The following is a 16,231-nucleotide window of genomic DNA, read 5'->3' as shown; positions in this document are numbered from 1 at the left end:
TTCAATTCGATCCTTTATCTAAGAAAATGGATTCCAGGCAAACCATCATGTGTCTTTTATGTTATGTCCGTACATGGGACATTAATGCTAAAATTTCTTGCCCTTGAGACAAATATATTGCAAATTTGTGAACGTACATAATCCCACCTCTCCCTCCTTTTACATAGCATCTCATTGTTAAACAGCTTAGTATGGCCATTTAGTTGAATATATGCAACCATGCAAGATTGCAAGCTTTACAACCATTGTTGACCACTTCTCTCTACTTAGTTTAAGTTTTTAGACATATACCATACATATATTATAATTTCCAGTAAAGAAAGGAATTGAAAGAATTATTTGTCTACATGTATGGCCGTCCAAAATAAAATACGCGAAGGAAATAGTACTAAATAAACAGGTAGTTGTTCGTCTCAATTTTGGGTTTACAATATCATTTAAAAAAGGGTTGACGACTTGAGTATTTTTTATAAAAATGAGAAATGTGCATGAGATTACCCTATTAACTTCTTTGAGATTATACCTACCCAAAAGAAGAAGGAGAAAAAAGAAAAAAAGGAGATTAAGAAAATTAAAAAAAAAAACAAAAAAGGCAGGTTCCTCTGGTCCATTGGAAGTTGCCTTGTGGGAATAGCTAGCATATATGGCTATAAAATTAGCAGACAATATTGAAAGCATAGGCATGTGGAGTGGAGTTTAGCAAAATAAATGTACGAAGCATCACCGGACGTACACCAGGAACATGTCATTATCTGCAAAGCAGTACTACTCAAGTATTACTGTATTAGTGATATACATTAAAATCTGAATATTATATATATATAATTATATTAAAGGAAATTGTGATTGTTGTAAGATTAAGACAGAAATTATTGGCAATACTAATTAAGGATATGTTTAGAAACTAGAAGTTATTTTTTTTATTTCATTGACCATCTTGATGAATTTCTAGGGAATACAAAAGAAGCAAGCACCATAAATATGTGTGCCACATTATTATTAATTTCCAGTATGGGATGCTAGGTATAGGCAAACACACTCATTCTGTCACTGAGACTTCCAGAAGCTCATCGGGATGAGTTTCCTCCTTCATAAATATTCTTATATCCACCACATTTTTATAAAGCAAGGGATGCTACAAGGCAAACACAATTTTGGAATATCATAATTGATTTCGAATTGTCCACAACATCAATGAAGTGCTTGTGTGTTTCACTCAATTTGATACTTTATTTGTTTTCGTTCCTTGCTTGCTTTCTGAAATCCAATGGAACCCCAAGGTTTTTTTTGTTTTCTCACCCATATGTTTAGAATGAGCGTGAGACTGAATTTACACATTATAGATTTTGAGTTTTATAGTCACAAAAACAGTATAAAACTTAGGTTATTTAATATGTGTAGTTTATGAGTGATCATACACATTCATGGTTTACCTCAAGCCCTATGGCTGATGAGAAAGTGCGTAAAGGGTTTTTTGGTTATTCAAATTCGGGAGATCGAGATCGAGAGATAAATGAATTTTTTTTTTTATATGGAAATGAGGAATTCAATAATTTGAGTACCAACTTAAGCAATTGCTAGTTGATAGAGATAAAAGGACTTCAACTTGATTTAATTATTATTTGTTTTGAATTAAAAAAAAAGGGATAACGACAACACATATTAACGATTGAAAATCTATACTTAAGAAATAAAAAAGGTAAACTCGTCAAATTCAAAAGTTAAAAATGTATTCGTCACACGTGGTCTTTGCATGTTAAAATTTCCCTACATTGAAGCTTACTCTTGCATATAACATGAGCATCATAGGGGTACCACACATGCATATAAAGTCACACGATTATGATCCATAGAAAAAGGGTCACATATACATACAGTCTTAGACAGAGACTGGCCGTACATAGGAAAGAGTAAAGAAGCTTCCCACCAGGGGAGCCAAACAAGGGGGAGACATTACAGTCATTGTCCACAGTAGTAGTGACTAGTGTGCATTGTGCAAGTACCACATTTTTTTCTCTCTTTTTTTTACCACTTTGATGAATCCCCAACTCAGCTTGCTTGTCCCAAGGCCACCAGACAGTTTGGTTATCACTCATCACCAGTCAAAGGAAACGATATTTAGTAATTTACAAGACCATTATGGAACTTCCAAGTTCAAGAAAACCTGCTTTTTTGGGATGCTTTGCTTTGCTTGCTTCAGCCTTCGTCCTTCAGCTTTCATGCTTTGTTGATGTGACCAGACCACTTACTGAGCTAATAAAACACCAAAACAAAAAGAAAACTGTTCCTTTCCTGCTCTGCTTTCTCTGCTTACGGCTTACCCCAAATTGGGATATCTGGCTCTGCTTTGCATCCATGTTTTTAACTATCTTTACCCTTCAATAGTAATCATTAATTATCAAATAAAATATAATAGCTAACAGAAATAGAACCCCCTTATGGCCTTATGGCCCTTATCTAACTATTTATGTTTCAAAAGAAAAGAAAGAAGTTTTACAAGTCTAATCTTGATTTGACTGCTCATGACAGATTTTATCTTCCTTTTCATGGCCTCTTATACATCTGTACTTAATATTTCAGAACAGTGGTGTGGCCCAGTTGGCCCAACCCAACTCAATTAGGAACATGAAAATAATGGAAATAACTAGATTTTTGTTGGCCCAGGAGAATGCACCATGGGCTTGTTTGCTAGTGAGTCCCTTGTTTGACCAACAGAACAAAAGTGCCTTGTTAGGAAAACTCTAAATGGATGTTTGTCAACCAATCCCGGTCAATATTTCTCAAGGATTTGTACAGTGGAATTATAAGTATAGTGAAGCCGTGAAGGCTTTGAGGGTATTCTGACTTATTCAGTTGTCCCCAAGCTAGGGGTGTACATTGTGCACAAAGTGCAGAGACTAGTGTATGTTGGAGGTGAATCCAAGGCCAGTTTTTCCTTAGACAAAACCTGAGCTGCTCAGGTCAATCCGTAACTTCAACCCCAACTTCAATGATCAATCTTATTACAATTTGCGCAAAATGACTTGATGTACATGACTAACTGACAATATAGAAAGGAATCAACCAATGGAGAATTGAAAAGGAAAAACACAATTCAAGTTTTTACGTCAAGATCAGAATCAAACCCTTTTCAGGAACAAAAATTTATCAAATAACCAAAAACTGGATTTTAGAAATGAGAATGCTTATCTTCATTCGGGAAATAAAAGAACATAACCAGTTCTTTTGAACAGGAAAAAGAAACATTTTTCAAACTCAACATGTCAATGCTCCTCAAGCTATTTATTCTACCAACATCCTACAACCGAGATAAAGAACAGAACGCTGAAAAACCCCTAACACTACATGCCTGAGAAATGACAATGTCATACACATACCGCAAGATAGTTTTCAAAAAACAAAACAAGAGAAGCAAGAATCTAAATTTCTTCAGTACTTGTAATCCTTGACATGAAGACTCTCGGAGGCACCCTCACCGAGCTTTGCATCACCCTTGTAGATTCCAAGAGTAGCCTCGGAGTTGGCCTTGGCCCTTGTGAGGAGAGCAGCCTTTGCCTTGGCAACATTTTCCTCTTTCCCAGACCATGCTTTAAGTGTGCTCTGTTGAAGAGCCCTTCCAAATGAGAAGGAAAGATTCCATGGCTTCTTTCCCTTGAGTTTGTTCATGGCATTGAGGTTGAGGGTGGCCTCCTCCTCACTCTGTCCACCAGACAAGAACACCACAGCAGGGACAGCTGCAGGTGTAGTGCGCAACAAGGCGCGAACTGTGTATTCAGCAATCACTTCTGGTGAAACCTTCTTGGCATCAGATCCGGGAGTCACCATGTTGGGCTTCAAGAGAGTTCCTTCAAGCAGAACGTGGTGATCATTAAGAGCCTTGTAGCATGCAGCAAGAACACGTTCAGTCACATCAGCACATTTCTCAATGGAATGGGGTCCATCGACCAGGATCTCAGGTTCAACAATGGGGACCAGGCCATTCTCCTGGCAAATGATTGCATACCGAGCCAACCCATTTGCGTTCTCGTTGATTGACAGCTGAGATGGCTCATTGGGACCAATCTTGAGCACAGCACGCCATTTTGCGAACCGTGCACCAGCTTCATAGTACTTTGCGCAACGCCCGGCAAGGCCATCCAGACCCTGGGTTGTGGTTTCACCATTGGTACCAGCAAGCTCAACAGTGCCCTTGTCAACCTTAATACCAGGGAGGACACCACCTTCGTTCAAAACGTCAACAAATGGCTTACCTGCACAAAATAATAATAATTATTAACATTATTCAAGAGGTAATTTGAGGATATTATTTGGGATAACATCCATCCTAAACAAACAAAAATTGGAAAAGGGCAACAATCCATGTAACCAGAGGATCGTTAAAATAGGACGGCAATCTCATTTAAAAAGTTGTCCAAACTTTGTATGAATTCAAAGGACTTAAAATACATCAACAATGTCTTATTGGTTCCAAACAAGAAACAATTATTGATTGTGCAACCAAAGTGTCTTTTGAACTTAAAGCCATTTACAAAGTACTAAAAACAGAAAATATGGTCAAATTACCTGCAGCTGTTTTCTGATAGAGGGTTTCCTCAAAGAGGATCACTCCACTAAGGTATTGGAGGACATGGGGGGCGGTGAAGAGGAGCTCACGGAGAGCACGCCTGTTTGGTTCAACATTCTCAACATTGATGCTGGCAAATCGCTTGCCAATTGTGCCAGTTGACTCGTCAGCAGCAAGAATACCCTTTCCAGGGGTGCCAATGTAGGCAGCATTCTTAATGAGCTCATCTGCAAGGCATGAAAAGTTCAGTCAAGTATACCAAAAATCATAAATTTAGATGTGCAAATAGAACCATCTACTGTAAATAACCAGAAGAGACACAATTCAGAACGATTAAAAAAAGTAAGAGAAGTTCAAATTTTTCTTGTACTGCAGCAAAGTGCTTCCAAGTATGTGTATGAGAAAGCACCAAATCTACTCTTACAAGCTTCCAAAACTATTAGAACTTCAAATCACAACGTCCATATAACTAACATAAGTGGATCATCACAAATATTGAAATAAAGGGTAGAACCAGTAAAAATAGATAGCAAAGCATTCTTAGAGGTAGTACCAACCAACTTAGTCAGATGCTGATTATCACAAATATAATGCAAATTTCTTCTCAAAAATAAGATCAAACCACCTAGATGTAGTACCAACCAACTTTGTCTCTTATTCCAATAGCAGACGAAAAATTATTAACTCAACGAAATAGAATAGACCCAACAACCCCAATACACAAGGCATACAAATTAATTTACTAGTAACTAATCTGTGTCTCAGCCATGAGTGTATTCCAACTTCGAAAAGTTAACTCAAAAGCTATATTAAGTATGATAGTAAAAAGCTAGATCTAAGAGTTGGTATTTGAAAACAAAGACAGTTTTTGGAAAACAAAACAATGATTACTATACTGAAAACCCAATTCCGCAAAACTGCAAGAGAACACTAAAATGAAGAAACCGCATCTGGGTCTTCGGATCTCGAAGTAAGAAGTGTAATCGAACGAATCAGCAACTATAATATACTGGAACAAGTATGGTTCCAGAGATCAAATCTTGAAAACGGTACAAGAGAAGCATAGAACAATCAGATCTAAGCAACGCAAAAGCATTAAGATCGACCAAAAAATCAAGATTGCACAGGAAGAAGAAGAATAAAAGCAACAACAACAGAGTAAAACAAAACAGTTAAAATTACCATGGTATTTGCCCTGGTAAGCAGACATGGTTGGTATTCGGCTTTAGAGTGAGATGGGAAGGTTTTCTGTGAGAGAGAGAAAAAAGAGAGAGATGCAGAAAGTGAAGGGCGGGCGAGGCTTTTTATGTGAGAATGGAGGCAATAAAAAGGCAACGGAGTGAGTGAGGCTTCAGCGTTGCACTACTTGCTTGACGTTTTCCCCACGAAATAATATAAGTATGCCGTTTTTGTCTCTATTTTACCATTTTGCCACCTACCTCTTATTTATGCCGAGTGCCGACATTCATTTCCTATTTACATAATTCATTAACCTGGATTCCCCATTAAATTCAACAATAATTTTTAATTAGAAGTTTTTTCTGCAAGAAAAAAAGAAAAAGAAAAGAAAAAACCTAAGGTTTTCTCAATTAATTTAATATTTCCTATGAAAATGGCAAAATGCTGTAGGAATACATTAAGGTGTCATTTACCGAACTTGAATATGTGTGATAGATTTATATGTAATTGACATATAGCATTATTAGCAACTCTAATAATAATATATAGTGAAAATTACTATTTCTTATAATCAACACATTTATATTTAATACTTGTTTTTAGATAACAAAGAAAGTTTTTATAATTCATAATTATCTTTATGTTCGAGTGTATAATCTTAAAATAAACTTTTTTGTTTTTGCCACTATCTTAAAATAAACTTTAAATAAGTGGAATTACTTATAAATAACACGTATTAAGTAAACTTAACATTTTCACACATGTGAGCGTTTAAACCTAAAACATCTGATTTTTTTTTTCTTATAGAATATATGAGTTTATATTTCGTCTATGCTCGCACTATTTTCCCAATAGATGATTAGTACAAGAATATTATCCCTAATTAATTCATATTATAGACTAGAAAAGATTGACACTGAAGAAGGCTAAAATGGTAATTAGGCATGATGGTGGGGAATTTTCTAAGAGTTACTCAAAACCAGCTGCCGTCTCGTGATTAGGTAGGTGGGACTTGGGAGGGGTGAAAACTTGGTTGAAAGAAAAAGGTAAAAACCAGCCAAAATCCCGTGGGTTTGGTGTAAGGGCCAAAGTTGGTAGAGGCAAAACCAACACCAGCAATCTAGGTTCTGGTCTTTAAGATTAGCACAAACCACTATGGTCCACTTTTGGTGCCACCCATTTCTCTTCCCCAACTTCTCTTATTTTCATGTCTTGAGCCCTATATTAATTGATACATGTTTGGCATAAATTGCCTGTTGTAGTTTGTAGTTGACAAATAGAAAGCAGTCAAAATACTCATTCTAATATGAGAAGTGTGTAATATTTTACTAGTCTAAAGAACGGCATTGTGTATGGCTTCTCTAGTGTTTTGGTAGTTTTTTGACTTTTAGGCTACTTAGTCATCTAGCATGAATGTCATTTCCAATGAATCTTGTTTGTTTTGATTTTATAAACATGTAACAAAAACGCTTTGGAATAGCCCATGCCTTATGCCTACTACATACATGACTAATTGAATCTAAACTATACAAATTAACGATTTATATCTCTAGCACTAAAATAAAGAAAAAATTTACAGATGATGAATGTATACGCATTATGTATTTATAGATCAAGTGATGAGAAATAGATGCATAAAATATTTACGCACATTCTATCAAAGTTTTTATTTTATATGCAAGATAATTTAACTTTCTTCATCTACCTTCCCATGCCTTAGTCCTTATATGAACCCCCAAATTATACTGCTTAGATGCATAATTCAATATATTATATTATGTGATCTTGAATTTGTTTGTATAAAGTTATTATAAATTATAATGCATCATTTGCATTATGCATATGCTTTTGAGTCAAAGGTACGTGCTTCATGTCGGATGCCACCCATCCATATTTTCTCAACTTAGAAGTCAACACAATAATCTTATAGTTATATCTCATGGAACCGACTTTCACCATTTATATAATAATCAACCCCAACTCGAGACTAGCATCATTTTGATCACGCCCAACAATTTAATTTTCTTTCTTGTCACGCCGATCTCATATTGTATTTTAAATGACAAATTTTTCAAATAAAAAAAACATGGAAAATATGGCATGACTATTCTTCATTAGGTTGCACTTGCCACCCCATACGACCTAAGAAAGCTATAAACATTCGTTGACCTTCTTTCATAATTTTACACATAAACTTAGCCAATTTTGTCAAATGATTCCTAAAAATTGTTGGCTGATATGCATTGTTATTGGGGCTTTTAATTTTGGGAGTTTGTCTTATGGTATCAAAGTTTTAATTGAAGAATGTCTCAAGATCTAAACTCATAATCTCTCGTCCTTAGCTTATTTATCAATTTTCATGTATACATGGTGAAGTTGCACCTGAGGTACAATTTGAAATAGGGTTCTCTACTAATGTTTTATGTGTGGATATTGTACTTGTGTCTAAAATAACATCGTTTTAAGTTTAGGATTAAAAGTTTTAGGTATATGATTTAGTTTTTAAGATTTAAATTATAGTATAATTATTATTTTTGAACTGAATATCATATCAACATAATTAAGATTAAACGAAAATTTGAACAACATAATTTTGGCCGTGTATCATATCAACACCAAAAAAATCAGCATAAGATCTGAACTTGAAGAATTGTAGCATGATATATACAACTTGAATTTTAAGATCTAGCAACGTTTGTAACAACTTACATGTTGAATGTGATACAATAATAGTTGTACCTTCTTTTTTTTTTTCCTAAAATGTGTGGGTTGGATGTCTAATTCTAAAAGTTGAGCCTTCACCTACCTCTCTCTAACATTCAACCAAGTGGGCAGGAGTACTTCCCCACAATTTTGGATAATTTTGCTTTGAAATTAAGCTGGATTTACATGATACGTGGATCCAACGCAAACATTGGAGAACAATGAACAAGACAAGTAAGTCTCCTGTATAGGCCTTGGAATATTCTTCACTTTGATCCTTATACAAGTCCATTGACGATCTGTTTCTCTCTACTTTTAATTATCAGCTTAACTAGAGTTTCTTTTGTGCTCCCATGTGGGCACTGCTTTGTTGATCTGAATAAAAGTTGCATGTCCCACCAAATTAATACCAACCCTGCTGGCTGCTGATAAGTGATTAATTATATCAACTGGCAAATGGGCGTGCTTATGCACGCTCTGAGATGAGATGTTGACATGATTCGTAATACATTTATTTTCTATTCTGCCTCTACTTTTCCCGTATTATATTTTCATGAAAAAAAAAAAAAAATGGAGGTTTCTTTTCCTTTTTTTGAAAAGATAAAAACATATATAATTTTGTACGAGAGAGGGGAATTTGAATTCAGAACCTCTCTAGATAAAATTGTGGAGAGAAATTTGACTACATTAATTGCTTGAAAATCCATTAAAGGAAGAAGTGGTATAAACTTGGACAATAAACAAATTGAGGCAAACCCATAAAATTTATAAACATGGTTGGAGAAGAAGAGGTTGGGTTAGCTATAGCGGCAAAATGAATGAATGTGCAATAGAGGTTTGTTAGGTTTGTTCTTTATTTGTAAGAGGTTTGTTAGGTTTGTAATTTGTTTGTAGGGTAGGAGGGAGTTGCACTTGCACATGATGAAGAACAGAGATCCAAAGCCTTTAACTCAGGCATTTGTTCTAGGTAGTTAGAATTACATTTGAGTTTGAATTGGTTAATAGTTTATTTTTATTCGCGCTTATGCTTATGATTTAAGAACTCTCTCTCCTTTCCAACAATTCAAGAACTTCCTCTTTTTTTCTTTTATCTTTTCTCTCTCTTTCAGCAAAAATTTGTTTAACCAAGTACACATATTAGTAACTAGAAAACAATTAAGACTACTTGAATCCCTAAATTAGCCCAAGTGACAAGAGAGAGAATAGAAAAAATAATGTAGATTAGAAAAAGGACAATTAGATTTGAGTCTAAGGCTTAGTTTGGGATTGTTGTGAGAAAAAACGGTTGTGAAGTAAAGCAGCTGTGAAGTAAAGTCAGCTGTGAAGTAAAGTCAGCTGTGAAGTAAAGCAGTTGAGTGTTTGGTAAATTATATTTTTAAAAGTGTTGTGAGTACAAAAAATAATATGAAGGTGTTTGGTAAATTATAATGTAAAACTGCTGTGGCTATTTATAATTACTAAAATGAGAGTATTATAAGTAAAATAAAATTTTCATTGTTGCTGTGATTCACTGCAGCTTTCAAAAGCACCTACAAATTTACTTTCTATTTTTGCTGTGGAGAGTTGAGAATTGTGGAACAAAGCACTTTTTCATTTTTTTACCAAACACCAAAACTGCTGTGAGTGATTGAGAATTGTCATTCACAGCAGCTTTTGGGTCCTCCACAACAATGGCCTTAATCAGATTTTCTTTTACCAAAAGGACAATTAGACAATGGGCAAAAGAGAATTTTATAATGTTGTACAAATTATTTAAATAATTTAGTGTCACTTTGTCAATGTTACTTGAGGTTGAGATGATGAGCGTTTTTGAAAATATATGGCAGCAGTAATTTTCAGATAAATATACTAAAACAGCACTTCATTTCGAGCAAAAATGCCTCATTTTTCATTTCTTTGGCCTGAACCCGTTGATAACTTGATATCAGTGAAAGCAAAAAGTGAAAACCAAGAAATGCGACCTAATTAAAAGTTAGATAACAGGAGTTGAAACAAAATAAAGAAAACTTTGGTTCAACAACACATTCACAACCAACAGGAATAGAAAACACTCCAGGTTATACTATAAACGCCAATTACTCAAACACATGAGCAGTTCTCAAACTAACAAGGGGGAAAAATAAGAAAACTCTCCATGCTTGCCAGCGTTCTCAAGCTTTTATCATTCTACTAGTATCTCATCATGACTGAGATGATGAAAGAAAATTGGAAGAAGAAAAAGGGACCTATACTATGAAGGTTGAGGATAAACAACCTTGTAACCTCAGAACCATTTGGTTTTCAACAGCTTCATCAATACTTGTAGTCCTTGACGTGAAGGCTCTCGGCAGCACCCTCACCAAGCTTGGCATCACCCTTGTAGGTTCCCAAGGTCGCCTCAGAGTTGGCCTTGGCCCTTGTGAGGAAAGCTTCCTGGGCTTTCTTGACATTCTCCTCTTTTCCTCCCCAAGCCTTGAGAGTGCTCTGCTGAAGAGCACGTCCAAATGAGAAAGAAAGAGTCCATGGCTTCTTCCCCTTGAGTTGGTTGATGGCATTGAGGTTGAGGGTAGCCTCCTCCTCGCTCTGCCCACCGGACAAGAAAACCACAGCAGGGACAGCTGCAGGCATAGTGCGCTGCAAGGCACGAACTGTGTGCTCAGCAACCACCTCTGGGGCAACCTTCTTTGAATCAGATCCGGGAGTCACCATGTTGGGCTTCAAGAGAGTTCCTTCAAGCAGCACATGGTGGTCATTAAGAGCCTTGTAGCATGCAGCAAGAACACGTTCGGTCACATCAGCACACTTGTTAATGTCATGGGATCCATCAACCAGGATCTCTGGCTCAACAATGGGGACCAGGCCATTCTCCTGGCAGATGATAGCATATCGGGCCAACCCATTGGCATTTTCGTTGATTGCCAGCTGAGATGGCTCGTTGGGGCCAATCTTGAGCACAGCACGCCATTTTGCAAAGCGGGCACCAGCTTCATAGTACTTTTTGCAACGCTCACCAAGGCCATCCAGACCCTGGGTTGTGGTCTCACCATTGGTACCAGCAAGCTCAACAGTGCCCTTGTCAACCTTAATACCAGGGAGGACACCACCTTCGTTCAAAATGTCAACAAATGGCTTACCTGCATAGCATAAACCAAGGTGTGGATATCATTGGAGGGAATAACAATCTAAGCATAAAATGGGAACAATAAGGAAAAGCTGACATTAAGATTTTTCAAACTCTTATATAGAAGAATAAACATATAAATTAAAATCATTCATCAAATTGGAATAAAAACCGCTTTTTATCATGAATTTCACAATTCAAACATAACTCATCAGAGTACTATATGAGACCTATACCAGAATATCGAAATAGTAAAACAAAAATACCAGCAGCTGTCTTTTGATAGAGGGTTTCCTCAAAGAGAATCACTCCACTGAGGTATTGGAGAGCACCAGGAGTGGTGAAGAGCAGCTCACGGAGAGCGCGCCTGTTGTTCTCATTGTTCTCAACATTAATGCTGGAAAAACGCTTGCCAATTGTGCCGGTTGACTCATCAGCAGCAAGGATACCCTTTCCAGGGGTGCCAATGTAGGCAGCATTTTTAATGAGCTCATCTGCAAGGCACACAAAATTCAGTATCCATTAAACAGGTACCAGATAACGAGTATAAGATTAAAATCCCAAACATTAATCTCCATTTAAATTCAGTAAACATTAAACAGGTACCACATAACATGTTTAAGAATAAAATCCCAGACATTAATCTCCATTAAAAAAGCAAAAGGAAAACATGAGGCTAGAAGGAACTCGATTTTCCCATACTTCCATTAAATAAATGATCCTTTCACTTAAAAGGTTTGAAGAACCTTATTTTCTTAGGTGTATTTTTCAAGCCACTTGAAATTTCCATATCGAAATCAAGTCCAAATTCATGTAATCACCATCCAATTTTTTCAAGAAAATTGGATGGTGGTTCGCCTAAAAGCACAATGTATTAATAATTTAAAATACAAATTGAAAACTGAATTCTTACAATAAACAGGAAAATTCGTACGCAATTATTTATACGCCACAGTCCCCCAAATACATGATCATTCTCTACCCTACGTGACCAAGATCATTCGTGCATCAAAAAAACAAAAACCCAGTTCACCTAACATCTTATTATGCAGAAACTTTCATTAATCCTGAATTAAAATTCAAAAGTAAGCACCCATTGACACTACAAAAGAGCACTAACTTAGTAAACAGAGTGAAATTGTCAGTGACAAAGCACCTGAAGAAACTGATCCATACTCAATTCTATAATTTCATTCATAAAAACACAGATCAGAGCAATTCTTGATCGTTTATCAATCATATCCAAATAAAATAAAACACTAAACAGAACGGTCCGAGTGATTCACGCGAGAAATTCAATAATTTGAAAAACAACGAACAAAAAATACAGAGCTTGTAAAAGGTGATTACCATGGTACTTTCCCTTGTAGGCCGACATTTTTTAGAACTGAAAGACGGTTTTGATTCGAACAGAGATTTTCGATTGAGGGAGATGAAGATGAAGATGATGATGGGAAGAGGCGGTGAGTGTGGGGGGATTTAAATATGAGAGAAGAGGCGTTGGAGATCACGTTCCTCACTATATCGGGTTTCTTGCCATTTTACTCTTTTGCCCCCACGTCCATATTGGGCTTCTGTTTTGCAACCCATACAAACCCCAATAAATATTTAAATTTTTTTGGAATTACAAATTTTAATTTATAAAAAATATTTTTTATCAGACAATTATGTGGTCATACTTTTTCATATGTTATATAGGTTAGAAAAATTATCTCATATTATATATTGTCAAATTATTAATTTTAGTACATAAAATATTAAAAATTTGTATTTACAATCCTTACGATAATAAAATTAGTGCGTGACAAACAGAACAATATCTTATATTATTTATTTTCAATTAATCTAGTGTGAAGAACAAATATTACTTAATTTAATTTTCAATTAGGAATGTGCTATGATGTTATTTTATGTACAAAAATTTTCAAATTTTTTGTTCTTTCTATTTTTATCTTTTTTTATTTCAATTTTCAATGATTATGTTTGGGCAATTGGGCCTGAGAAGGTAATACTATGGGCTGAAATTGAAGCCACTAGTGAAGGGCAAAATGGGTAAAGAAAATCTTTAAAGGCAAATTACTGGTTACTAGGGAAGTTTCTGGAAACCATTGGCGGTGAAGAATAGGTGGGTAGGAAGGGTCAAAAGTGAGAAGTTGATTAGTAAGAAAGGAGAGAAACGTGGGGTGGAATTGGAAATGCGAGAAAACCGTGAGCGACACCAACACCGGCGGGTTCGGTTGGATAACTTCTCCCTTCTCTCTTGTTCCATTACAAACTCTAGAAAGACGGAGAGAGCTTTCGCGCTTTTATGCAAAATGTGACAATCACATCTCCAATGGGATGCCAAATCTTTTTTTAGCATATCATGCTCTAGAATCTCCTCCCGCATTGCTCCTTTTAGCATGACAGGGGAAGCGATGCGGAATGGACATCTGCCATGCTTTTGGGTTGATTTTTTAATTTGTATTCCTTAATATAATTTGTATTTTTTAATATTTCAAGGATAAAAAAAAAAGTAGAACCATGATTGTTATGTTTTTCAGTTTTTGTGAGCATTTTAAACGGTCTATAATGGAAAACGAAAAAGTTTAAAAGACCTAAAATTAAAGAACAGATTGAAAATCCTAACGTCCATTCCTGCAATTAATTTTTTAGAAAATTAGAGTTTAGTCCTTTTAATATTTTTTATTTAGAAACAAATTTTATAATTATTTTTCCCAAATAAAATTCTTATTTTTTTTAAATAAAGCCTTTTAATCATTGCCTTATCAAAAAAATATGTCATTATTTTTTTTATTTTTTGAGGATATATGATATGGGTTCACCTCATACATTTCTAGGGTATAAAATAAGGTTTATGGAGACTGCATATATAACCTAATATAAAGCTGACAAACCAAGACTTGAAAAGAAGTAAAAAAGCACTGTCAAACACTCGAAAATAACCGTCAAGGACTTGACACATGATATGTGTAAAAAAATTAAAACTAAAGAACCAATATTATGTAATATAGAATAGTTACAATATTATTAGATTTTAGTTAAAATTTTAAAAATTATAAGACTTTAGTCAATAAATTGTTAAATTAAAAGAGATAAATAAAAGTTTTCCTTAATTCTAATGATCAACACTCAACCTTTGCATGTCTCATCTATTTTTTTAAATAAGTTATATATTAAAATGAATAATTCAATACTTGAATATATATATATATATATATGCGGCTAATTTGAATTTGATTTACCAAATGCAATAATAGGAGTGGGCATCAAACCGTTCGACCGCCGGAAACCCGAACAAACCACCACCCGTCGCCACCCGCCACCCATCGACGTTCAACCCGCCTAACCCGATCAATAACTGGTCAGTTTATGTCCGGAGCTTCCACCAACTGTTGGAAACCGACCCGCCCACCATCCAACCAGCCACCCTCTTCTCTTATCTTCTTTTCTCTCCTCCAACTTCTTCTTCTCTTTTCTCTTCTCTGCAAATCACAGCAACCTTCACAGCCATCCTCACAGCCACCATCTTCTTCACTCTCCAGCCCAGCTGCATCCTCTCTCGACCCAAACTGTCACCGACCCACATAACCCGCAACCGACCATACCAAAAAGAAATGGGTCGGTGGCGGGCTAGCACCATCGCAAACCGAGCCTCTCGGCCGGACGGCAGTTTGGGTCCCAAACCGACCCACCCCTTGCAATTTATGCATCATGTTTGTCAGGGCCGGTCCAAGAATTTAAGTGGCCCTAGGCAAGAAAAAAATTTGAGGCCCTTTGCCCATTCAATAACTAAAATTAATTGACCAAAAAATCAATAAGCAATTTCTAACTTGATACCCATCAATTTAGTAAGAGAAATTAAAAAAATAGAACTGATTTGAATTAATTGATAATCTTTTAGTACACAAAAGTTGGAGTCAGTTTTAAAGGTAACTAATACATGTAGAAAGCTTTAGGGTGTAAGTAGGAAGCTTCTTGGCAATCTATATTCCAAATTCTCTGCTAACAAACTTTTGTTACCAAATTATAGAGATTCATTATTCCTCGATATTAATTAAAGGAGGCAAATGATTAGAAGAATAGTCGATGAATGAAGGAGGCCTAAACTAAAATTAGGAATAGTCAAAAAAGTTTTTTTTTTTTTTTTAAAGAAGCCCAACTTAGAAGTTGGAGGCCCTTTAGGTGGGTGGGCCCTAGGTGGTCGTCCAGCTCGCATATCCTCAAGGCCGACCTTGAGTACACAAAAGCTGGAGTCAATTTTAAAGATAACTAATACTTGTAGTAAGCTTTAGGGTGCAAGTAGCAAGTTTCTTGACAATCTATATTTCAAATTCTCTGCTAACAAACCTTTATTACCAAATTAGAGAGCTTCTTTATTCTTCGATATTAACTAAAGGAGGCAAATTATTAGAACAATAGTTGATGGATGAAGAAGGCCTAAACTAAAAGTAGGAATAGTAAAAAAAAAAAAAAATTTCTTTTTTAAGAAGCCCAACTTAGAAGTTGGAGACTGTTTGGGTGGGTGGGCCCGATCAGCCAGCTCGCCTACGCTCAGGGCCGGCCCTGAATTGTTTGTTCTAGTTTTGTCACCCATCAATCTCGTGATCGCCTACGCTCAGGGCCGGCCCTGAATTGTTTGTTCTAGTTTTGTCACCCATCAATCTCACCACTTGTAACTTATA

At 35.8% G+C, this 16,231-nt stretch overlaps 2 protein-coding genes across 2 annotated transcripts; both read right to left on the bottom strand.

The window, feature by feature from the left end:
• Positions 1–3,167: 3,167 nt before the first annotated feature.
• On the bottom strand, positions 3,168–5,907 carry LOC147281978 (fructose-bisphosphate aldolase 1, cytoplasmic). Its single transcript, XM_086248094.1, has 3 exons — positions 5,747–5,907; positions 4,564–4,791; positions 3,168–4,250 (listed from the first exon to the last, which is right to left on the bottom strand). The coding sequence occupies exons 1-3, from the start codon at positions 5,772–5,774 to the stop codon at positions 3,430–3,432; spliced, it is 1,077 nt and encodes a 358-aa protein (XP_086104220.1). The 5' UTR covers positions 5,775–5,907; the 3' UTR covers positions 3,168–3,429.
• A 4,494-nt stretch (positions 5,908–10,401) lies between these two features.
• LOC147281977 (fructose-bisphosphate aldolase 6, cytosolic) lies at positions 10,402–13,022 on the bottom strand. Its single transcript, XM_086248095.1, has 3 exons — positions 12,897–13,022; positions 11,813–12,040; positions 10,402–11,559 (listed from the first exon to the last, which is right to left on the bottom strand). The coding sequence occupies exons 1-3, from the start codon at positions 12,922–12,924 to the stop codon at positions 10,739–10,741; spliced, it is 1,077 nt and encodes a 358-aa protein (XP_086104221.1). The 5' UTR covers positions 12,925–13,022; the 3' UTR covers positions 10,402–10,738.
• Positions 13,023–16,231: the final 3,209 nt, after the last annotated feature.

This window comes from Dryas octopetala, chromosome 6, assembly GCF_963921425.1.
Source record: "Dryas octopetala chromosome 6, drDryOcto1.1, whole genome shotgun sequence".
NCBI classification, from domain to species: domain Eukaryota; kingdom Viridiplantae; phylum Streptophyta; class Magnoliopsida; order Rosales; family Rosaceae; genus Dryas; species Dryas octopetala.
The sequence above is the reverse complement of the archived record's forward strand: the minus strand, read 5'-3'. Positions and strand labels throughout refer to the sequence as shown.

Coding starts and splice junctions, on each gene's coding strand:
- LOC147281977 (XM_086248095.1), bottom strand. CDS start 12,924: ATGTCGGCCTACAAGGGAAAGTACCATG. Junction 12,041..12,896: donor CTACAAGGGAAAGTACCATG/GTAATCACCTTT, acceptor TGTGCCTTGCAG/ATGAGCTCATTAAAAATGCT. Junction 11,560..11,812: donor CTATCAAAAGACAGCTGCTG/GTATTTTTGTTT, acceptor TATGCTATGCAG/GTAAGCCATTTGTTGACATT.
- LOC147281978 (XM_086248094.1), bottom strand. CDS start 5,774: ATGTCTGCTTACCAGGGCAAATACCATG. Junction 4,792..5,746: donor TTACCAGGGCAAATACCATG/GTAATTTTAACT, acceptor CATGCCTTGCAG/ATGAGCTCATTAAGAATGCT. Junction 4,251..4,563: donor CTATCAGAAAACAGCTGCAG/GTAATTTGACCA, acceptor TATTTTGTGCAG/GTAAGCCATTTGTTGACGTT.